The 23,683-nt window shown below is 35.0% G+C and overlaps 5 protein-coding genes and 1 non-coding gene across 12 annotated transcripts; 4 read left to right on the forward strand and 2 right to left on the reverse strand.

Annotated features, from left to right (window-relative positions):
* Positions 1–145: 145 nt before the first annotated feature.
* On the forward strand, positions 146–3,043 carry LOC107405910 (protein GRAVITROPIC IN THE LIGHT 1). 2 transcript variants are annotated; one of them, XM_016013001.4, is made up of 3 exons: positions 146–479; positions 616–672; positions 1,522–3,043. In XM_016013001.4, the coding sequence occupies exon 3, from the start codon at positions 1,524–1,526 to the stop codon at positions 2,790–2,792; it is 1,269 nt and encodes a 422-aa protein (XP_015868487.2). In that variant the 5' UTR covers positions 146–479; positions 616–672; positions 1,522–1,523; the 3' UTR covers positions 2,793–3,043. The 2 variants fall into 2 exon arrangements, with proteins under 2 accessions (XP_015868487.2, XP_048335266.1); XM_048479309.2 differs by having other exon boundaries at positions 147–479; positions 1,459–3,043.
* A 151-nt stretch (positions 3,044–3,194) lies between these two features.
* On the forward strand, positions 3,195–4,686 carry LOC107406891 (pectinesterase inhibitor 9). The gene has a single exon (XM_016014110.4). It carries the CDS (start codon positions 3,823–3,825, stop codon positions 4,477–4,479), a length of 657 nt encoding a protein of 218 aa, XP_015869596.3. The 5' UTR covers positions 3,195–3,822; the 3' UTR covers positions 4,480–4,686.
* A 647-nt stretch (positions 4,687–5,333) lies between these two features.
* On the forward strand, positions 5,334–5,406 carry TRNAE-CUC (transfer RNA glutamic acid (anticodon CUC)). The gene has a single exon. It is a non-coding gene; the product is annotated as a tRNA-Glu (tRNA).
* A 60-nt stretch (positions 5,407–5,466) lies between these two features.
* Positions 5,467–13,161, forward strand: LOC107406888 (tubulin-folding cofactor D). Of its 2 annotated transcripts, none has more exons than XM_016014106.4 (17): positions 5,467–5,908; positions 6,281–6,828; positions 7,242–7,344; positions 7,873–8,049; positions 8,344–8,535; positions 8,645–8,761; positions 8,899–9,003; positions 9,525–9,695; positions 9,780–9,995; positions 10,300–10,498; positions 10,640–10,845; positions 10,954–11,178; positions 11,273–11,839; positions 11,928–12,197; positions 12,284–12,346; positions 12,413–12,601; positions 12,698–13,161. In XM_016014106.4, the coding sequence occupies exons 1-17, from the start codon at positions 5,702–5,704 to the stop codon at positions 12,983–12,985; spliced, it is 3,843 nt and encodes a 1,280-aa protein (XP_015869592.3). In that variant the 5' UTR covers positions 5,467–5,701; the 3' UTR covers positions 12,986–13,161. The 2 variants fall into 2 exon arrangements, with proteins under 2 accessions (XP_015869592.3, XP_015869593.3); XM_016014107.4 differs by having other exon boundaries at positions 5,468–5,908; positions 12,284–12,328.
* A 560-nt stretch (positions 13,162–13,721) lies between these two features.
* LOC107406731 (methionine aminopeptidase 1A) lies at positions 13,722–18,611 on the reverse strand. 5 transcript variants are annotated; one of them, XM_048479932.2, is made up of 17 exons: positions 18,456–18,611; positions 18,186–18,314; positions 17,814–17,864; positions 17,229–17,414; positions 16,636–16,711; positions 16,297–16,344; positions 16,101–16,145; positions 15,887–15,986; positions 15,484–15,535; positions 15,352–15,393; positions 15,089–15,150; positions 14,867–14,965; positions 14,609–14,682; positions 14,439–14,508; positions 14,272–14,337; positions 14,095–14,183; positions 13,722–13,980 (listed from the first exon to the last, which is right to left on the reverse strand). In XM_048479932.2, exons 2-17 carry the CDS (start codon positions 18,257–18,259, stop codon positions 13,903–13,905), a joined length of 1,212 nt encoding a protein of 403 aa, XP_048335889.2. In that variant the 5' UTR covers positions 18,260–18,314; positions 18,456–18,611; the 3' UTR covers positions 13,722–13,902. The 5 variants fall into 5 exon arrangements, with proteins under 5 accessions (XP_048335889.2, XP_048335890.2, XP_048335891.2 ...); XM_048479933.2 differs by having other exon boundaries at positions 18,186–18,286; positions 18,456–18,571; XM_048479934.2 differs by having other exon boundaries at positions 18,186–18,281; positions 18,456–18,558.
* Positions 18,612–19,857: 1,246 nt separating this feature from the next.
* On the reverse strand, positions 19,858–22,294 carry LOC107406889 (probable pectinesterase/pectinesterase inhibitor 36). The gene is made up of 3 exons (XM_016014108.4): positions 21,784–22,294; positions 20,823–21,158; positions 19,858–20,733 (listed from the first exon to the last, which is right to left on the reverse strand). Exons 1-3 carry the CDS (start codon positions 22,268–22,270, stop codon positions 20,042–20,044), a joined length of 1,515 nt encoding a protein of 504 aa, XP_015869594.4. The 5' UTR covers positions 22,271–22,294; the 3' UTR covers positions 19,858–20,041.
* Between the last annotated feature and the right edge of the window lie 1,389 nt (positions 22,295–23,683).

The following is a 23,683-nucleotide window of genomic DNA, read 5'->3' on the forward strand; positions in this document are numbered from 1 at the left end:
TATATATATATATAACAAAGAAACAAACAAATCTATTTTTTTTTAAATTTTTATTTAAATTTTTGAATATGTATCAAGCTGATAGTAATTTTTTTAATCTTTCATTACTTGATTGGTCAAATTTTCCATAAACACCTGTCAAAAGCACTAAGTTTTCTGAAAAACAAAAATAAAAAGAGGAAGTAAAAGACATTGAAATAGTTTCCTTTTAGGGTTTACTTTAATTGGGGAAGGAAGCTAGAACTTTACCAAACTTGGTTTGTATTATTCGCCATTGCTGCTTCTTCTATTCTTTTAATTCTCTTCTACTCCATCCAGTCAAATCTTCCTTCCTATTCCCTCCTCAATTCTCTGACCAAATCTCAGAGATCAGCCAGACCTCCATTTCATCGCCCTTTTGGGTTCCAGGGAAACATCTGGAAAAAAAAAAAAAAAACTTGGAGAAAGTGGCCCAAAAAGCCTTCCTTTTCATCTTGGCTGTAAGTTACCCGAAGAATTATAACGAATTTTCGCTGAAAGATTTAATTTTGAACGCTTATACATGCGAAATTTACATGGGCAGTGGTTGTTTAATTAATTTCATATATTTATATATATATTTTTGCTTTGGTTCAGCTGGAAGGGTATTATGTTTGCTGGATGTAGTCTGTTGCTGATATGCGGTTCTCATAGGTATGCATCTCTTGCCCTTTTGCTATTTGTGCTATTAGATGGTTTGGGTGTTAATATTGGTTTAAAAAATTTTCTCCTTGAATTTTGAATTTGGTCTAATTTGTGCTATTTGGGTCTTTGATTCCTAGTATATTAGAGACTGAAAACTTCTTTCTTTGCACGAACCACTTAGCAATTCAAGGATAAAGAGCAGTAGCATTTCCTAGTTCTGACTTTCTTGTTTTACTCTTTCCTATTTAAGTTGGTAGACATGGCATCGGCAGTCCTTGGTTATTTGAATGCACTCCTATAACCTTAAATCAGCGACAAGAATTTGGGCGTGGTTCGCGAAAATCATGCCTGCTTTTAAACTGTTTTGAATCTTCTTCTTCAATTTTTTTTTTTGGGGCCCTTTTTCTGGTCAAACAGATAAATTTAATGTCATCATATGGACAAAGGCATGTTGTCTGTGGTTGGAAGAAGAGGGCTATCCGTACAACTTAGCAAAAAGTTTATAGTGGGTTAGGCTTAAAGATATTAGTGAGATTGCAATGAGAGCTTATGCAAGCAACATAATGGAGCTTGTCCGAATTCGACTTTTTATTCATAAAACAGGCTATATTTATCTTTATTGAGCCATATTTAGAAATTAAACTTTCATGTAAACGTCTTCGGTTGATCATCTGAATTCATATACACTTTAAGAGGCACCTCCATTGTATTCCTGGATTATTGCATTTGATGTGTATTTTTCTATCCTGTTGATTTTCTAAAAATGCCGTCAAAATTTTATTGGGGAGTTTGCAGGTTCTGTAATATTACTCTTTTCTGTAAAAAAAGTCAATTTAACCACTTTGAAGTTGGTAGCAGCTATGCTACCCAGTGGAGCAAAGGATACCCAACTCCGTGAGAGCAATAGCCAGAAGGTTCACCCACAACCCATGGAGGAGGCCATGAATCAGAATCCAGAAGCTGTGGAAGCCCTGATATCCAAGATTTTTACAAACGTCTCTGCCCTCAAGTCGGCTTACATCGAACTTCAAGCAGCTCATACTCCTTATGACCCTGACAAAATCCAAGCAGCTGATAAACTTGTTATTTCCGAGCTGAAGAACCTTTCTGAACTCAAGCACTTTTACCGCGAGAGCTTCCCCAAACCAGTATGTGTTTCTCCACAAGACTCTCGCTTAGCTGCTGAGATCCAAGAACAACAGAGCCTGCTGAAAACCTATGAGGTTATGGTTAAAAAGTTTCAGTCTGAAATTCAAAATAAAGATTCTGAGCTTCATCAGTTGCAGCAGCAGATTGAGGAGGCAAACCAAAAACGGTTGAGGCTGGAAAAGAATCTTAAGCTTAGGGGGTTGTTGGCGAAAGAATCAGAAGGTTCAGCAGAAGAGAATGGATTTTTTGCCGTGGATCTAACCCCTGATCTTTTCATTTCTGTAGTTGAAGCTGCATTTAAAGCTATTCATGACTTTTCCAAACCATTGATCAACATGATGAAAGCAGCTGGGTGGGACCTTGATGCTGCAGCTAACTCAATTGAACCTAATGTAGTTTATGCGAAAAGAGCTCACAAGAAATATGCTTTTGAATCCCATATATGCCAACGAATGTTCAGTGGTTTTCAGCAGGAGAGCTTTGCCGTCAAAGCAGAAAATGTTACAATCACAAGGGAAAGTTTCTTCAACCAATTTCTTGCTTTAAGGGAAATGGATCCACTGGACATGCTTGGCCAAAGTCCAGATTCTATTTTTGGGAAGTTTTGCCGGAGCAAGTATCTGGTGGTGGTTCACCCAAAAATGGAGGCTTCATTTTTCGGGAATTTAGATCAGCGGAATTATGTGATGGGAGGTGGGCATCCAAGGACTCCATTTTACCAGGCCTTTCTGAAATTGGCCAAGTCAATCTGGCTTTTGCATAGGCTGGCTTATTCTTTTGAACCCAGTGCCAAGGTGTTTCAGGTTAAGAGGGGGAGTGAGTTTTCTGAGGTGTATATGGAAAGTGTTGTTAAGAATTTGATAGTGGATGAAAATGATGAAAAGCCTAAGGTTGGACTCATGGTAATGCCTGGTTTCTCAATCGGGGGCAGTGTTATTCAGAGTCGAGTTTATCTCTCAGGCATGAAGATTGCCGAATGACTTTCCCAGCTCTCTGCAAATCAAAGTCCGAGGCTCCCAGGTGGGGGTACTGGGTGTGTTTACTTCTGTCTAGTTGCTTTCCTGTTGTAATGTGATATAGTATTGCTGCTGATTGTGCATCTCTCCTTGTTGTTTTTTCCTTTTATGTTTGAAGGTGGAATGAGAACAATTTGTTCTTGTTCGTGGCTTTTACCTAGGGTCCACCAAAAGAAAGATGCAGTATAAAAAAAATGTAGTATTTTATATATTTATATTTTGTCTCTGAATTTTATTTTTTTTAATTATAACATAAGTTTTAGTTATATTTAGTAACAATTTATGAAAATGTTTTTTTTTTTTTGGGGGGACAAATTATAGATGATTTATAAAAAAAAAAAAAAAATGTTTAGAAAGATTTGCAATAATTTTCCAGAGCTGAAAAGATAAAATAATGAAACAAAACTATGCGTTTCACATTAACAAATTAAAAAAAGGACTTTGATTGAGTTTGTGGGATGGGTTTTGCTGAAGTACCGCTTAATCTCGCATGACATCTTGAAGCTTTCAGGCTTGGCGATGCCATTAGAATGTGTTCCTTACCATGCTTTTAAGAAAAATACTGGACAATTTTAGTGGGATTATCAGCACACACAGGCAACGCAATCGGGTTTTGTCCTCTAATGAATACAACAATCCCCACAAGAAAACCGTTTTAGGCCAAAGCATTTATCTGACGGAATCAATAAAACTAATAGCACGTGAAACGTAAAATATACCTATGACAATGACTAAACATAATGCACGTGTTCCTTTACAAATTGCATTATACAAACTCAAAAAAGTAAAACATACCATATTGCTTGGAGACAATCTTATCAATTGGGCTTATTAAATTAATAATCTATTTATTTTTGTTGGGCTTTCTTCTAGGTCCAGTATACACTTTTGATCATGCACGACGCACGTACAGCGCACGTTAAGGAAACGATGCGACAAGACTCCTATATATCCTCCTTTACCTCATCACATTTCTTCCCAACATTTTCAAACAATGGCAAAACTTAGCATTTGCATGCTTCTCATGACATTTTTATTCTCCACCTTGTGCATTTTTTCAAGCTCGGTTACAGCTACCTTTCCAAGATCACCGAGACGTTCCCGGCTCCAAGCCTACATAGAGGCATCGTGCCAGACCACCCTGTATCCGGCTCTATGCGTTCACAGCCTCTCCACCTACATCGGCTCCAACACCACCATACAAAACCCAAAGCAACTGGCTCAAGTGGCCTTGAAGGCCAGCCTGAACAGGGCTCTGTACACAAGGGCGTACCTGAAGAAAGTGGCTAATGAACTCAAGGCAATCAAAGCCAAAGAATACCAGACGGTGAAAGACTGCTTGGAACAGATAAACGACAGTGTGGACCAGCTCAGCCAGTCTATCAAGGAGCTTCGTCGTTTGGACGGAAAAGAACAACAAGGTGCGGGTGGCGGCGGCGATGATTTGTTCTGGCACATAAGCAACGTGGAGACGTGGGTTAGCGCGGCGTTGACCGATGCGAGCAGTTGTGTGGATGAGTTCCCAGGTCAAAGGATGAGCAAGTTGAAGGCCACCGTCAAAGGGAAAGTCCTCAATGTGGCTCAGCTTACTAGCAACGCCTTAGCTTTGTTCCGCCGGTTCGCTTCCAGGTATCAGGCCAAGAAGCCGTGATAATGATGATAAACAGTTGGTGTTGTGCTAATTTTGTGGAAAATAATGTTGTCGCATAATTATTTTTTTCTTTGTTGGTGTATTTGTTAATTTGTGTGTGTCATGTATGCAGTCGATGAAAGGCATGTGAATATGTGTACCTATCAAGTTTTGTTCATTAATTGTGTATGATCATTTTTTTTTTTTTTTTTGGGGCGTATATTAATATCCTATATTATAAAAGATCATGTAAAGTTTGTATAAAAATTTCAGAGAATCCAGATATAATCGTATTCCAATTTGAACTGAACCAGTTTAATACTTTTTTATGATAATGATTTTAGTTTCTATATATATATATATATATATATCTTTTAATTGTCTCAATAATGGAGGTTAATTAATTAATTGATGATATAAACATATTACTTAATATATAGTCATACAGTCACATGGCTGCAGCACTAACTGTGGCAAAATGAAAGGAAAATGGTCGGAATGTGAGGGCCAAATGGAAGCTTAAATAAATATGTGTTTATGTAGTTTATAGTCGCCTTAATATAGAGAAAGGTTACACAAGCTTGAGTGCCGGGGGAAAGCTTGATTGAAAATACTTGTACACTTTAATCTTTTTGATACTAGTTTGGCAAATATAATATAAAACTTTTAGGTCAAAGCACAAAAGAATACACAATATAATCAAGACACGTTTAAGACCTTGATGTTAAATATCATTAAGGATATATATATATTGCATATAAAAAATAAATAAGAAGATAATATTCGGCAAGACTACTGTCTATTCAAAAATGAATCAGAATTGTACATGATGTTTATTTTGTTATAGCTTAACTTATTGTCCTAGTTGCCACAATTCCGTTGTAGTCTAGTCGGTTAGGATATTCGGCTCTCACCCGAAAGACCCGGGTTCGATTCCCGGCAACGGAATAAGGGTTCTTTTCCTATTAAGAATTTTTTTTTTTTGTTTTTTTTTTTTACCCCTCCAAATTTCCCTTTTCTTTGGTACAAGCTTCCTTTTCGTTTTCAAACTTTGCGATTATTGCGGGCAAGCGTGACAGTGAAATCAGAACGGTCAGATGTACGGAAAGAGGTGTTGTTACGGCTGACCGTAAATTGAGTGTCTCAAAGGGTAAAAGGAGTAAATTAAACACCTGCTCACATACAGTCTCTCTTTTTCCCCCCAAAGCGGCGGGAATTGAAGGCCCAGTCAGTTTCTCTCTCTATGGGAATGGCGGCCGAAGCTGAACAGCAGAAGGAGGAATTGGTGGGCATACCAGTTGGTGAAGAAGATGACGAGCATGATTCTAAGGAGGCGGTGCTTCAGAAATACTTCCTCCTAGAATGGAAGCTAGTAAAGTCGCTGTTAGACGACATAGTTTCCAATGGATGCGTCTCCGATCCCTCTGTTGCCCACAAGATCCGATCCATTGTAATGTGAAACTTTTTCATATTCCCTTTTCAGTATTACATCCATCTTAGTTTACTTAAGCTGAATTGGCTTTGATTTATGATTTTTGATAAACCCATTTGCTCTGAGGTTTTAAGCTACAGGTTTCTGTTAGACCCATTTGAAAATACAACCATTTTAGTAAAAAAGATTACTTTTTTTTTTTTTTTTTTTTTTTTTTTTTTTTTTTTTTAAGATGATTGGGTTTACGAGCAGACCCGTTTGGGGAATTTTTAAGATAAAAATAATTCCGAGTTTCTTGATTATGTATATATACGTGTATGTTTGTTGGTGTATTAGTGTGCAATTAACTAATTTCTTTTACTTCTTGAAAATTTTATTTCCTGTATGAAGATGGACAAATATCAAGAACAAGGCCAACTGCTAGAGCCTTACCTGGAGAGCATAATTTCCCCACTGATGCTTATTGTCCGATCTAAAATAATTGAACTGGGTGTGGCTTCGAACAAAATTCTTGAAGTAATCAAGCCAATATGTATCATAATTTATTCTCTGGTTACAGTTTGTGGATACAAGGCTGTAGTCAGGTTCTTTCCGCATCAAGTTTCTGACTTGGAACTCGCTGTATCTCTCTTGGAAAAGTGCCATTACACAAATTCTGTGTCGTCACTGAGGCAGGAAAGTACAGGAGAAATGGAGGCTAAATGTGTGGTTCTTTTGTGGCTTTCCATACTTGTCTTGGTTCCGTTTGATATCTCAACTATTGATACTAGTATTGCAAGCATTACAAGTTTTGGTGAACATGAGCCAGTTCCTTTGGTATCGAAGATAATAGGGTTCTGTAAGGATTACCTTTCAAGTGCAGGCCCTATGCGCACAATAGCTGCTTTACTGCTCTCAAGGCTTCTAACTCGTCCAGATATGCCGAAGGCCTCTTCCAGGTTTCTAGTATCATTGCATTTTTATTTTTTATTATTATTAGGGATTTTTTTTTATGAGCAATGAATTGATTCACTCTCATGTTTGAGGATTTAGATAATTATAAATAATATGATATCCAGTTGAGTGCTAAACGCTAAGGTTAATTTTTTTGAATTTAAACGATTATTTTTTGGTTTCTTCTATTTAAGTAGAAGTCTTTTTTTTTTTTAATTATTTTTTTTTTGGAGTATTCTAGACTGAAAAAAAAATATATATATATATATATATATATTTTCCACAATACCACTTTCTACAAGGCTGTGCTTTACCTGTGTGCTTGTGCAAGTTATGTATTTCTTCTAATTTCTTTTCAGCTAACTTTTGAAATGTAATTCTTAAACTTACCTATTGCCTTCTATAATTTGTTCTTCAGCTTTGTTGAATGGACAAATGAAGTCCTATCATCTGTCACAGATGATGTCATGAATCATTTCCGGGTACTTGGGGCTGCAGAAGCACTAGCTGCCATTTTTAAGGTTTTATTTTATGCTTTATGGTTCATACTATTAGGGAGAAAAATATGATTTGCAATGCTTTTTCTTTATGCATGTTATGATGCCACTGTCAAGGTTTTTTTTTTTTTCTTTTTTTCTTTTTTTTGGTTGGGCTTTATGGTTCATACTAGTAAGGTTTTCTCTTATGCTCTTAGTTATTGCTTTAGTAATCAGAAAATACTGAGCATACATAACATCTAAGGCTGTTGTGTCATGTTTCACTTGGGATATTTATATCCAACATCTTTATCTTGACAAAGATAAAAATAAATAAATAGAGGTGTTGCTGCTTAGCTTTTGGCTGCATAGATTCCTCTTCAGTTCTAACAGACTAATGGATTTATTTATACTGATATGTGCATGTGGTGCTCTTTTGGTTCTTCACAGAGCAAGAAAGTTCATTAACTTATAGAATTTTCATTTTTATTGTGTTTAGAATTGTTATAATTTGTATTACTGCCATGATTTTCTTATCATTTGTATCACTTATGTACAATCTATCATAGACAGGCTGGTGGTCGGAAACTCTTGGTTGATATAGTTCCTATCGTGTGGAATAACACCTCCTTGTTGATGAAATCAAGCAATGCAGCTCGTAGTCCTTTGCTTCGCAAGTATCTGATGAAGTTAACTCAGCGGATTGGGTTTACTTGCCTACCTCATCGCTCACCCTCCTGGCGCTATGTGGTATTTACTTAAGACTTAAATAACTTGATGTCCTTTTTCTGTAAGGCTGTTAATTTAAGTAATTCATTGCATGTAATAAATGACCAAATTCTGTTTCATTCATCTCTTTGGTACATATAATTCACTATTATAACTGCCTTTCAGAAGGTTAGTCCAAGATATGTTCTTGGTGCATATGTTTCCTTGGCTGTTTCTATTAATGCTTCTGTAGGGATATATTTGTCCATCATTCAACTTGTATATTCTATCTAGAAATTTTGACAGCACATTGCCTTTTCCATACGCTTAATGCAGGGAAAGACCAGGTCACTAGGAGAGAACATGTCTTCCTCTGCATCAGGGAACCCCAATCAAACCAATTATGATTTAGATGTTGATAACTGCAACACAGATAAAAGTTCAAGCTGCTTACAAGATGAAGATTTGGATGTTCCGGAAATTGTTGAAGAGATCATTGAGATGTTACTTACTGGATTGAAAGATACGGTATGTCTAGAGTGTGAGATATTGTTAAAAGCCTGTCTATTGAAGTGGTAAGTAGCTCATACTGTGCCATTTTCGGATTGATTTGATGTTGCAATTTCTACTAATGCAGGACACTGTTGTGCGTTGGTCTGCTGCAAAAGGTATAGGTCGTATTACATCACGTCTTACATCTGCTCTTTCAGAAGAGGTCCTGTCATCTGTCTTGGAGCTGTTTTCTCCTGGTGAGGTATAATATTGCTGCTGCTTTCTTTTTGTTATTATTTGGATAGTCTTGCTATAAATTTAACATATATTGTTTTCATTTAACATTTAAAATCTTATCATTTTGAATCATTGAATTGCATGATATATTTTAACTTTCAGGGTGATGGTTCATGGCATGGAGGTTGCTTAGCTTTGGCTGAATTGGCACGTAGAGGATTGCTATTACCTATCAGTCTTCCCAAAGTTGTACCTGTTGTTGTGAAGGTTGTACAGAAAATTACTCACTATTAAATTGAGAATACTGTACAATGTGAACTTTGTTTTTATATTTTGAATTCATACATATAGGTTGTATACGGGAAATAAAGAGGGAAGTTTTCTAAGATGAACAGAAAGAAAATTTCTTCCAGAACTTTTCAACCTGGATAATTTCTTCTTGTTTGAACTGTATATGTACATATGAATAATATTATATTGGGTTATCATGGTTATCACAACAACAGTATCATGGGGACAATGTTGTCATTAAGAATAATCATGGTGGTTGGGGTGAGGTGTGGGGTGGGTATTACGCTCATGGTGGTTGGGGTGTGGTATGAGTATTACGCTTGTGATTATGATAAGATTGTAAAAGTATAATAGAAAATGATGATCATTCATACCTTCTAAATCTTGATTCATCATTTACCTTCTAGGCTTTTCGTTGCTTCAATCTCTCCATTGATGTCTGTTGTTTAGTCAATCTAACAGATAATTGCACTAACGAATGATAAATCTTTAAACAGGCTCTCCATTATGATGTTCGAAGAGGTCCTCATAGTGTTGGATCTCATGTTCGTGATGCTGCAGCTTATGTTTGTTGGGCTTTTGGACGTGCATATCATCATGCAGATATAAGGAACATATTGGACCAGCTTGCTCCACACCTTTTAACGGTGGCCTGCTATGACCGTGAGGTGCTAATATTTTTCACCGTTTGAATGGTTTTTACTTGCTATTTCGGTGGTGCCATTGCTAAAGTTTCTGGATGTGATGCCTAGGTAAACTGTAGAAGAGCAGCAGCAGCTGCATTTCAGGAGAATGTTGGAAGGCAGGGGAGCTACCCACATGGCATTGACATAGTGAATGCGGCAGACTATTTTTCTCTATCTTCGAGATTACATTCCTACATTCATGTTGCTGTCTTTATTGCTCAATATGAGGGTTATCTTTATCCATTTGCGGAGGAGCTGATGTATAACAAAATTTGTCACTGGGTATGCTCTAACTTATTTATATATATTTTAAATATCTTTTCAATTCATTTATTTGAAAGAGGGCATTCTGTTATGTGGGATGGTTTTGTTCCCCTTCTGAATAGCAATTTCAAGCTTATTTCTTTAGTAATAATTTTGAGGTGCCAAAGTTTTACAGGAGAATAATCTTGTTCCTTTTTTTTTTTTTTTTTTTTTTTTTTTTTGGGGGGGGGGGGGGGGTAATTTAAAGCTTTATTGTTGTCATATTTAAAGTAGTAGTCTATCTGGAAAATTGAAGAACTTTACTCGAGATTGATGTCATCAGGATAAAGGCTTGCGAGAACTTGCCGCGGAGGCTCTTTCTGCTCTTGTCAAATATGATCCTGAATATTTTGCAAACTTTGTCGTGGATAAACTTATTCCTTGTACACTCTCATCTGATTTATGCATGCGACACGGTGCAACATTAGCTGTTGGGGAAGTTGTTTTCTCACTGCATCAATGTGGTTATGCTCTTTCCTCTGGTTGGTACTCTTGCCTTCTTCAGACTTATTGTTAGCTGATAGGAAATGTGGTAAAAAGTTCATAACTTATTATCGGGACTATTATATTTGGTTTGTTGTATGCACAATGAATTGGGATTATTTCAACTTGTCTTTTTACAGATAAAGAGAAACGTGTTGCTGGTGTTGTACCTGCCATAGAGAAAGCACGCCTATATCGTGGAAAGGGTGGAGAGATAATGCGTTTAGCTGTTTCGCGATTCATTGAATGCGTATCTTTCTATTGTTTACCATTAACAGAAAAGATAAAACGAAGTTTGCTTGATACTCTTAATGAGAATTTGAGGCATCCTAATTCGCAGATTCAGGTTCTTCTCCTTAGATAGGTCTTGTTTACTGGCTTCTTTTTTTTTTTATTCTGGTAAACGAATTAATGATTTTTTATTTTTTATTTTTTTTTAAAAAATTATGTGCAGGATGCTGCTGTTAAAGCTCTGAACCACTTTATTCGAGCATACCTAATTGCTGCAGATATTGGAGGTACAAGTAATATTACATCAAAGTACTTGGAATTGTTGACCGATGCAAATGTTGCTGTAAGAAGAGGATCAGCTTTGGCTATAGGTGTTTTGCCATATGAGTTGTTGGCCACCAGGTGGAAGGATGTGCTTTTGAAGCTTTGCAGCTCTTGTGCAATTGAGGTGTGAAAGAATTATTAATTATCATAATAATTTTCCCCTTGATGAAAAAAAGGGACAAATTGAGTTTGAAAAGCTGGATATTTTCTGTTTACAGGATAATCCAGATGATAGAGACGCTGAAGCTCGAGTAAATGCTGTCAAAGGACTTGTATCAGTATGTGAAATATTAACTCAGGATAAAACAAATTCTGATATAACTTTGGGGGAGAATGACATATCTTTATTTCTTCTGATCAAGAACGAAGTGATGATGTGTTTATTAAAAGCTCTTGATGACTATTCTGTTGACAACAGAGGTGATGTAGGTTCTTGGGTTCGTGAGGTTGCTATGGATGGCCTTGCGAGGTGTACTTATATTCTTTGTAAAAGAGATTTCGTTGATTACACTGGAAGATCATTTGAAGGTGAACCCATGGTAGAGTTTCATGACAGAGACATGATTGAGAATAACCAATTATCTCCATTTTTTGATAAAAGCCTTGCTACTGATATAATTGGGGGAATTTGTAAGCAAGCTGTAGAGAAGATGGATAAACTGAGAGAATCCGCTGCTAAGGTTCTTCGGAGGATTTTATATAACAAGGTAGTTTTTATCCCCCACATACCTTACAGGAAAACGCTGGAAAAAATTGTTCCGGATGAAGATGGCTTAAAATGGGGGGTAAGTATATAAGGTTAATTTCTTCTTCAGTCTTTCTGGGAAGTAATTTGGTTTTTTGATAGAAAGGTTATTTTCTACTTGCTTGTAGGTACCAAACTTCTCTTTTCCACGTTTTGTCAAATTGCTTCAGTTCACTTGTTATAGCAGATTAGTGCTTTCTGGTCTGGTTATCTCTATTGGTGGGTTGCAAGAATCTTTAAGGAAGGCATCACTCTCAGCATTGTTGGAATATCTTCAGGTTGCTGAAATTGAACACGAGGATGAAAGAAAGTCCAGAGAGCACATGCTATCTACTGAAATGCTTTGGATCCTCCAACAGTACAAAAGATGTGACAGAGTCATTATCCCTACACTGAAGGTGATATTCAATAAAAAGCTCTGGTTGGATGCAAAAAAATTTTAAATGCTTCTTTATTCTTAAAAGAAGTTTCTTCTTAATTGCAGACAATTGAGGTTCTTTTCAGTAAGAAGATATTCCTGGATATGGAGGTTATTTCCCTTACCAATGTAATTGGTGCTTTTTCTACATGTTTCTTTGCAAAATTATCTGGTTCTAAAATTTCAATTTTACAGTCTCAAACTCCAGTTTTCTGCGCTGGTGTATTGGATTCTCTGGCAGTTGAATTAAAGGGCTCGAAAGACTTCTCAAAGTTATATGCAGGCATTGCAATTCTTGGATATATTGCTTCCATTTCAGACAGCCCCATCAATGCCCGGGCTTTTTCACATCTTCTTAGTTTCTTAGGCCATAAGTATCCAAAGGTATGTAGTTCCCATGAAGTGTCTGAATATTATATAATAATATGTAGGGATGGAAACATTACATGTGTTTTGCTTGTTTGTTTGTTTCAAACCCAGATACGGAAAGCTGCTTCTGAACAAGTTTACCTTGTGCTCATGCAAAATGTGGATCTTGTGGGTGAGGACAAGGTTGAGAAAGCTCTTGAAATTATATCAGAAACATGCTGGGATGGTGACATGGAAACAGTAAAGCTTCAAAAGTTAGAGCTGTGTGAAATGGCTGGTCTGGACACGGAGCAACTTCGCAAGGCCAGTGGAGTGGTATCGAAAGCTAAACAGACGAAGCCAACAGATGCCGATGAAAATGCATCGTATTCCTCGTTAGTAGGATCCACTGGGTTCTAGAGAACAGAGCAAGAATGTGTTTCAATACTTTATTTATTTATTTTTTTGGTTAATTAATTATAACATTAAAGTTAAAAAATGTATTTTATTAATTTTAAAACTAAAATCTAGTTCATTCGTTTTTTTAAATAGTATCACATTTTTAAATCAAATTATAAAAATGAAAATTTTCATTACGTACCAAATTTTTGGTATGGTATAATTCTTTTTATTTTGCTTAATGCACATTGATATGTATATAAATAATTTTTTTACGTCAAATTATTAAACAAAAACAAAAAGTTCTAATATAATATTTGAATTAAGAAACAAAGAATGTAAACACATAAATAAATTTTCCTTTTTTTTGTATTTATAAATTTTCGTGCTTGGCAAAAGCGAATTAAGCATTTCAAATTTTATTATTACAAAATAAAATTCTCTTTAATGTATTTTATGTTTTTTTTTTATTTTTTATTTGGTCACATTTTTTGAAGTACGTTTGATAAATTTATTTTGATCATAAATTTTTTTGTACACCCATGTCCAATGTCAGCAGTTTATTTATATATATAGAAATTAGGGCCTAGTTGTACATAATGAATCAAGCTGATAAGAAGAAAGCCCACTAAGGTTTTTGCTAAAAACATAAAGTATAAAAGGATGAGAGGTCTTTTGATTATTCCACGAGCAAAGATTTTAATATCAGTTATTAATTGCAATTTCACATAATTATACATAATTATAACAAGCAAAAGACAAAAGAATTGCAACCCGCAAAAAATTAATGTAAAAAGAAATTATTATGTTAAATTACAATAACATTTCCAATCCCATCCAACAAAAAGAGGAACAAATTTTGCATCAGTAATCAACGTTTTAACTATGAATGGCTTCTTCATTCCCTACATCTTCATGCACAAGCCAGAAGGCAGCAACTAGGCCTTTAGCCAAGGGAACACATTCGGAGATGAAGCCAACCTTCCTGTTAGAACTTCAACTCCACTCTCCGTCACCTGAGTCATACCAATATTCACGCTAATTACGAATCTATCCTTTACTTACACTTTAAGCAATGTAAAATAATGAGGAAAAAAACCATCTTAATCATCGAAGAAATGCAGGCTTACCAAAAGTGTGTGCTCAAACTGAGCACTGCGTTTGCCGTCAGCTGTAACAGCAGTCCATCCATCAGGCCACATTCGATCACGCCAAACCCCTGTAGACAAAGAGTTCATTGAGCTAGGAATAAAGAAATTGTTCTAAATGATAATATTCACAACAGTTGAAATAAATAGCATAAATACCTGCATTGATCATTGGTTCAATTGTGAAGGTCTGTCCAGCTTTCATCACACCAACTGCTTTATTCCCTGCTTTCGGTTAAGGTAGGCAATGATAAAAGAGACAAGAAAGATAGATATAATCACACACACACACACACACATTCAAAATCCTGCTTGATTGAGGATACTTCCATAATGTGGAATATTTGGTGCACAATGAAAGAGTTCGCCAATGCCATGACCGCAATATGATTTCACCTAGAATACAAAGAGGCAGTGTGTAAGTTATCAAAAACTGTAAAGTCGTTTCAAGAAAATAAAGATGCTGAAAAAGTACAGATTCAAATAAAAAAATTACCACAGAGAACCCTGACATTGAAGCATGGCGATTGATTACTTCACCAATTTCACGAAATCTAACTCCAGGTTTCACTGAGAGAAGCAAGATTCGAAATCAGTTTCTCTTCAGCAGGCAGAATATTTCAAATTCCTAAACTATTGAAATGTTTATTTATGCTGGAAGTATATCACCAACAAATGCTTCAATCAAATTAGAAAAAAGAGAAACATTCTTTGAAGTTTTAAGTATCACATAATTGGTACATCCAACACATACCAGTAGATATGGCTTTTTCCAAGCATTCATAAGTACATTGAACTAGCCGTTTCGACTCTTCATCAACATTTCCCACAAAGTAGGTTTCATTAAGATCACCTGTAATATGAGTCGAACATCAATGAAAACAGAACTTACAAAGTGACATTTAACTTGATAAACAAATTGACAGAGCTTGAGAGAGTATTTTGAGTTAGCATGGCTGAGTAAAAAGCTTCTTACCATGTACACCTTTGTAGTATACAGTCACATCAACGTTTACAATATCACCATCCTCTAATTTCCTGAAGCAATTAACAATACATACACCTAATAAGATATCATTCTGGCTATTCAAATATAGAATACAAACAAGATTTCAGGGCTCAAATCCAAAATGGGCTAGCTTTACCCTGATTCCTTAATGGTTAATATAAACAATAAAAAGGCACTCAAAATACAAAATTTATATCAATCGCTTATCAAGTGTACTCAGTTACACAGACCTGGCATCTGGAATTCCATGGCAAATTACTTCATTAACTGACCTGAAATGGATAGGCAAAGCAAAGTATATTTTACTCGCTCAGTTAATCCTATAACATAGTTGGATACATGCACAAAAAGAGACTACCTACGTGCAGCATGACTTTGGGAAAAAATGATAGTTGAGAGGAGATGGATACCCTCCTGCAGTAACATAAAATCCAAAGAACCATTACACCAACCAAAATTATAGTGGATAATGTTAAACACATTTCATGTAGAAGCAGAGTAAATAATACATAACACCCTTATCCTCTCGTTCTAAAGCACAGACTTAAAAATTAAACAAATTGAAAATATAATAGGAGTTATCACTTATCAGCATATGCTTATATGCAAAAGCAACCAACTAATATCAGAACTTACTAAATTATTCTACCTGCCCAACGATGAAATATAAGTTGAATTTAAAGTAAGCTCTACTAGGAGTGCAAACAATTTACAAAGAAAATATAACCAATTAACATTTGTGCATTAAAAAAGTCCACATCATACCAGCAGCAATAGTTGCATCATGGACTACTTTATCAATTTCATCAGTTGTGATACCAGGTCTTATTACCCGAGCAGCTGCATCCAAAACCTCCCTTGCAATCTACCAGTAGTAATTAAGATAAAAGCCTTAAGAATCTCTATAGATAAACAGCAATTCAAAAAGCTAAGGCTCTAAACAGATATAAGGTGGTACATAATCAATGAAAGAGCTTACACGACAAGTTTCTCGCATTCTCTCAATTTGATCTGAAGTTTTGATCTACAATATGAACACATCATTCATGAGCACAAGGAAAACCAAGCAGGAAATTGAATTTTGAAAGTAGAAACTGAAAGAAGAGATATTAGCTTAATTGCACGTCAATTTGATTTTGAAGTCTGACTAGAAAGGCTTTTCAAGTAAATCTTACCTCAACAACATGCTGCAAATTGCTATTGGGCTCAATTTTGGGGAGTCCCTACAACAATTTTAGTTATTAAAAAAAAAAAAAAAAAAAAAGGAATGATAATAATTTAAGCCGTACAATATTGTCAACAAAAAACGGAATTGAGAGGGCAGCCTACTGGTGCAGCTAGGAAAAGAATAAAGTTTCAGAAGTAATAATCCGAAAAAACATGAATACTATAAACTGACAACCATATTTAAGGAAAGTAAACTCATTGCAACCTCAAATGATCAATAATATTAGCATCTTTACTATTTAATAGAATGACATTCACAAAGAAATGAAATGATTCTTACAACTTACATCTATAGCCCAGTCAGGTTGATCAATGTTAGCAGGCACTGCACGCCTACTAGATATAGGATATGGCCTCAATGCTCTGCGCAAAAAGAAAAAGTATCTATGGTTTAAAGATAACAAGTAAATGAAACAATTCATATTTACAAAATATATGAAGTATGATAGTCAAAAGCCCCTCTGCATTAGAATAATCCAGCATAGACCTCTATAATTTCTACCTTCTATCTATTTCACAAAAATCTGAAAACTTAAGATTGTGTCTAGCAGTTTGCCACTCAGCTAGTTGGCCCCCACCATATCTAAAATGCTTTTAATATTAGACTTTATTTTATGCCCACGTGTGTCCAATGGATATATTTCATGTATAAATGCATAAATTGTATGTATATGTTTCTTAGGCGCTTGTTACCATAAATTGTTGGAAACCAGCCACAGGAAAGAAAGCATATACACAAGTCATTCTAATGCAATAACACTACATAAATGTGTCACAAAGATCTTTTTCCCAACTTAAATGTTGCACTGGACATATCAAACACAAATATTTCATAACAATCGACATTATCCATAGGCGGATGACATCCTAGAGGATATACCCTGTCCAATCAAAATGGGGAAGTTTTGGAGTTCGAGCTTGTCCTTTCTTTAAGCAATATAGCCAACCTTCATTTGCTAAGTTTGAATTTTGTTCACCCAGAGTACCTGCCCCTTGTGAGGAAAGCTTTGCTTTAAGATGCACTGACTTATGGGAGCTCCAAGAAGCCTTAAAGCAATCCTGAGTGCTGTTAACATATGAAATTTCATTAATAAAGAAACATTACAAGAAAAAGAATAAAATCATTTTCAAATTTTATTCAGTGTATGAAGTCCAAGTTGTCATCAAATGGGGTTTATATAGAGAACAGAAGCTCCATAGAGTGGCAAACTATCACAAGAGCAATACATTTTGTCTAGCTTCCTAATCAGGGGCCACAGAGAATCTGAGACTCTCCATGAGCTAATCACGCTAAACAGGCTCAACTCACCAAGAATCTCTCCAATCCCAAATTGGGAGCCTAACAACTTAAAAGAAAAACAAATTTGAAATGAAAAGAATGAATCAAGCAAGTTGACATCTTAATGCACCTACTCACGTATGCTAACATTCTAGTATTAAGGCAAAGCAAGAGATAGATACAAACCAGAAAGCAGCACCTTCACGGGGAAGCTTTAATTCCATGCATTTGGAGCACCTGCAGACAAAGATATGGATTTGCTACCTTTTGCCATTATTCATAAACCATAACATGTTGGGGAGGTTTCTAGATTTTACCATAATTATCAGGGCAATGAAGAAAATAGTAAAAAGAAAATTAAAACTTTATTTTTCCCTCTTCAATATTTTTCTAGCTGCCCAGAATCAAAATTTCCCGTGGGCCTCCAACTCTGCTAATAATATAAGTTCGTCGGGCTTTCAAGTTTGAACTTTTACCCAATAAAATACCAAACTTCTATATAAATAATAACAATAAAAAATAAAAAAAAAAAAAAAAAGAGAAAAAAGAAATACATACTGAAGATGGGCAGGCTTGCCACAGCGAACACAGGATAGCACAGCTGCTTCAGCCACATCTGAACCACCGGCCATTAAACTCCCAGCTAATTCCTTCCTGTCCTTTATATATATATATATGTAAAACTCTCTGGTCAATTAAGAAAATGGTACAATCAGTCACTAAAAATATGAGAATATATAACCAAATATAGCAGCTTTTGTTTTGTTTCAATAAAATATGCGTTTATGGGAGAATAAAAATCTTCAGAGGACCATCATAAATGATTACCAGAGTGATCTATTGCTCGGATTCTCCTTATCGGAGTAGGCCAGAGAGGAGATAGCAACAGAGAATCAAAAAAGAAGCTAGGGCTTTAGAGGGAAAAATGTTGGACTTGCATAAATTTGTATTTATGTGTTTTTTCATATCTTAAATATTTATCGACGAAAATAACAAATTACTACGCCAAAAGTTGAAAGAACCGACCCCTCTTTCCTTTGACCTGCGTTGGATAAAATGTAGTTTTCTTCTCTTTTTTCTTTTTTTCTTTTTTTTATTTATCTTTTTGTTGAAAAAAAGTAGTTGACTTAGATTTTTATTTTTGTCTCTTAAAAATTGATTTGTTGAAAAATTATAATAAAACCTTTATAAATAAATATATATATATACATATGGAATTATAAAAATTTATTCATTTAAATGGATTATTTATTTAATAAAACCTTTATAAATAAATATATACATATATATATTTATATATATACATATGGAATTGTACAAATTTAGTCATTTAAATGGATTATTTATTTATTAATGAATAATTTATTAATTTATTGAATATTAATTTAAAAATAAATTTATATCATTTTTGATAAATACTTTTATTAACTGTATAATATATATTAATAAAGGAAAAAATTAACTAGGTTTATCAAATTTCAATCATATAGCTAATCACAACTCAATTGATGAATAAATAAAAAAATCAATAAAAAATTTTGTCATATGAAAAAGTCTACTAAATAAGGGAATAATAATTATAAAGTAAAAAATAAAAACTATTAAGTAAAATTTTCGTATTATATATGTTTAATATTTAAATATATTATTTGTTTTTTCATAAATTTAATTAATCATTAATTTATACATTCAATGGATTCTAAAGTATTTTTATAAAAGATTATTATTTTGGCATTTAGCAAATTTATCATTTTATATATCAATCTAGGTTTAAACCGCATAAGTTTATTTATTTTGTAAGATTATTTAATTATTAATATTTATTTATTGAGTTTTTACTGTAATATAATTATTCCAAAATTTACTTACCGTTCGTATTGTTTTATTAATATTGTAAATTTTTTATAGAAATTTAATATTTGTACTTGTATAGCATCAAATATAAATTTTTATGATTCAAATGCACAAAATTTAAAATTAATTTTTTTAATATAATGATTTTTGAGTTTAAAAAGAATACCCAATTATTAGCGGTTTATATTATTTTGATATTATAGGTGATAATATATAATTGATGTTACCCAAAAAACAAATTCTGAAATTTGACAAGAAAAACTCATATAGTCCTCCCAAGCCAAGGAGCCCTCAAGGGAGGAATTGGATTTTGTTTATCCATTTTAGTACATTAACCCAAAAAAAATAAAAATAAAAATAAGAATAAAAAATAGTGTTTTGAGGTTTTTCATTGGTGTCCATTAATTTTATTCATTGCACCAAAAGCAGCAAGAAAGCCATTATACATCTATAAAAGTTAGTGTTACAAATTTACAATTTAGCAACACCAAACCCAAAAAAAAAAAAAAAACAGAGCCAGTAAAACCACATTTGTGACACTACCATATACTGTCCTCGGATCATACTCCAAGCCATACCGGCACACCAGTGGCCGGAATCCACATACCCCCTTGAATGAAATTACTCACCATGAAAGGACTTGCCTCCTGATGACTACTAAACACGTGAAAACCAGGCCAATTGACCCTCTTTGCGGTTGAAGCCCCTATTCCCGTGTTCATATACTCCGCATAGAACAATGTCGAAAGTGCAAAGCTTCCACTCCATTCAGTCCACCCTCTCGGGTCAATCAAACCATCGAGGTCAGTGTTCACAACTATGGTCCTCGAGTATTTCTTCCATGGCCTACCCAAGTAACTCCTAAACGACCCTTTTACCGCCATGAAATCCGCTGCAGGCTTAATACGCGAGCCATGAATGGAAATTCCAGTGTTCTCATGTGGGTTATCACGTCCCTGTGCTGTAACCATATTGGCCTGGTGACTCATCGGTGTCCTTACGAAAATGTCGCAGTTCTGTATGACCACCGGTGCATCGCCGAAGATGAAATCGACGGTGCCGTAGATGTGACAGTCTCGGTAGAATTGGCGAAGGGAGTGGACGTAGAGAGTGTCTTGGTATGCTTTGACGCTGCATCGGTAGAACACTGATAGATCCGAGCTCACGCGCAGTGCCACCGCTTGGTGCTTTTGGGGACCCGCAGTGTTCTCAAATGTCATGTCTCTGGCCCAAAATCCATCCCCCGAAACACCTACCAAAATAAAAAGAACCAATTTTTTTGCAATGTGTCACATTTTTGACATTGGTGTTTATGATGTTGTAATTAGGAAACTTAATTACCAAATGTGGCTGAGCTCAAGGTGGTATCGCCGTCAGGGACATTGCGACTGCCGGTGACGATTGTTCTGTCAATGCCATCGCCAACGAACATGACATTGTTAAGATTTCTTGGAATCTCTACTTTCTCGTTGTAAACACCAGATTTGACATAGACAATTGCCCTATAAGGTCGGCTCTGACCCATTCGACGAAGTGCAAACACTGCCTCGTTAATTGACCTGTGAGTGCCAGAGCCGTCCTTTGCCACCACCAAATGGGCCTTGGATGTTCCTGCATTCCATGACACTAAAAGCCCCCCATTTCTGTCGTGAGCGGATCTCTGTCCCCTCGGCACTCCTGAATTTGGAGCCAAACATTACATATTATGTAAAAACAGAGCAACAAGAACGATTGTTTGTATACAGTGTTCAATAGCACTTCTGTTTCGGTTTCTGCTTTGTGTAAAAATGGAAGTTAAAAGGGCATGGGCCTTTGAGCCATTTTGTCTTATAATTTAGTTGTGGACTACCCTGTTTTAGTCTCTTAATTTGTTTCGGGCTTTGACAATGAGCTCATTTATTTTTGACCGCTGATCAAATTTTAATCCTACAACAAAAATATTATATATAAAATATATTGATATAAGGAAACCGACACTTTGCATTTTGTGTGTTTTTGCAATTACTCAACATCCAAACCTCTTTATATCTCAGAGGTTTTGATTTAACTATTTCTCTGTTCACTTTCCTGTTAAATATCATTTGGCGGCATATATACAAATATGGTTTTTTCACTAGAAGTAATATACAAATGTGGATTGGAAACAAACTGTACGTGCAGCTAAAAACCAATAGACAAATGTAGATTAGTTACCAATATGGTAAAATATTTTAGCCTACTCAAAAATCAACAACGACAAAACAAATTTTATTGAAAAACAATTGACTATTCAAATGACAACAAATTCACTAATATTACTTACTCTTCCCTCTGCCATTGATACGCTTTCCATAAAGAGCAAGGGCTTGGCCTAGCAAGGTGGTCAAGTTTCGTGCGGCAAAATGAAGATGAGCCTCCCCAAAACCTTTCTCAGCCAAACCATCCAAACAACTCCTATGATTGGCCAGCACTCCGCTAAGCCACGTCCTAGCATCGTCACCTGTATAATTCTCACCGGAGATCAACCGTGCCAGGCGGGGCTCACTCTCATCATAGAGCTTGGTACAGTCTCTCAAAGCCACGCCAATAGAACTGGTTTCAGTAGTGTGGACCAACCTCCGCAGTGACATAGATTGAAGCACCATGTTTCGAGAAATCAATAAAAGAGGGTCGAGGAGCTGAAGATGTGGGAGTGAGGAGAAAGAGGTGGTGGCAAAGGCAAGGAGAAAAAGAAGGGTGGCCACTGAAGAAGAAGTAGACATAGTAGATAGGCTTGGGGTTACGGTAGACTGTGAAGTGACAAAGTGCATGGAAAGCTACATCTGTATGAGTTTATAGGTAAGCGAGGAAGCAAACACATGGATCGGGGTTTTCGCCAAGTGTCATGGCCTTGCGCCATCAATTAATGAATTAAAATGAGTTATCGTATGCAGGACTACTTTCATCGAGAAATCGATCCAGATCTCTAGCTATCTACCTACCCATCTATTTATCTTGCTAGAGATGTGAAATAGTATTTATTGAATTGACAAGAGAAAGAACCAAGATTATTAATTTCTTAGTTTCCATTACAAATTTTTTGAGCGTATAGATATATATACAGTTTTGATGTGATAATAATAGACTTAGAAAAAGAAAAATGTTATGTCAGCTGACACATAAAAAATGATTTTTTAATCAACATTAAAAAAAGTTAAAAGTATATATGATAAATCCCTATGTATATTGTTTTCATAGATCTCGCATCATTTTCAGTGAACTTCCTTATGCAGGGAGGGCAAAAAAATGCAGCTACAGCTGCAAATTAAGCTAGGGTTTCGTAGCTTGTTAAGCGATCTTAATTAAGCTTTTCATTATAACTTTAGGCAATGGAGGCCATGAGATCAATGTCCGGCGTATCCAAATTAGAAAATTGGAGTAATATATATATATATATATATATATATGGAGAGAGAGAGAGAGAGAGAGAGAAAGAGAGACAAAGAGATTGATCAGGCCAGCAACAACGTGTATTGAAGCCAAGTGAGATGCGGTTGATTTGGCAAAATGAGAGAATGGATACGCGTTGGCCTGGCCACTATGCATATATAATTGTAACGCTCAAAGTAATGCAACCAATTACTGTAATTAGACTTTGGTAGACTCCCTACCGACTTCCATAACACAAACAAACTTAATTAAATTTCTTTTTTATCAATTACGCCATTAATTTTGTCATCTTCCATACATCAACATAACGTGTGTGGGAACAATTATCCGCAAAGGGACGCTTTCTCCAAGTACAACCGATCTAGTACTGTGAAATGGAATCTAATAATCATTGAAATCTTTTTTCCTTTTTATTTTTTATTTTTAAGGGGGAAAAAAAAAAGACGAATATTTACTTACTCTCCTGAAATGATCTTTGAAATTTATTGGAAGTTTTCTTGAAAAAAAATCCATATATACATTTTTTTTAATGACATCCATATATATCCTCTTGAAAGAATAATACAATATTTAATTACAATAAAACTTTGATAAATGATTAATGTTTTTAATTAAATAAAATTGTGTGATCTCAGTTGGATTTACGTTTTAAACGAATAATCTCATTAAATGTATAAAATAATAATTTTTTAAAAAGTTGTTTAGAACACATCAAATATATGTAAAGTAATAATATAATTGGTTAAACTTATAAAAAATAATAATATATAAAAATTACAAACACATATAAAGTA

Source organism: Ziziphus jujuba, chromosome 7 (genome assembly GCF_031755915.1).
Source record: "Ziziphus jujuba cultivar Dongzao chromosome 7, ASM3175591v1".
Classification (NCBI taxonomy): Eukaryota; Viridiplantae; Streptophyta; class Magnoliopsida; order Rosales; family Rhamnaceae; genus Ziziphus; species Ziziphus jujuba.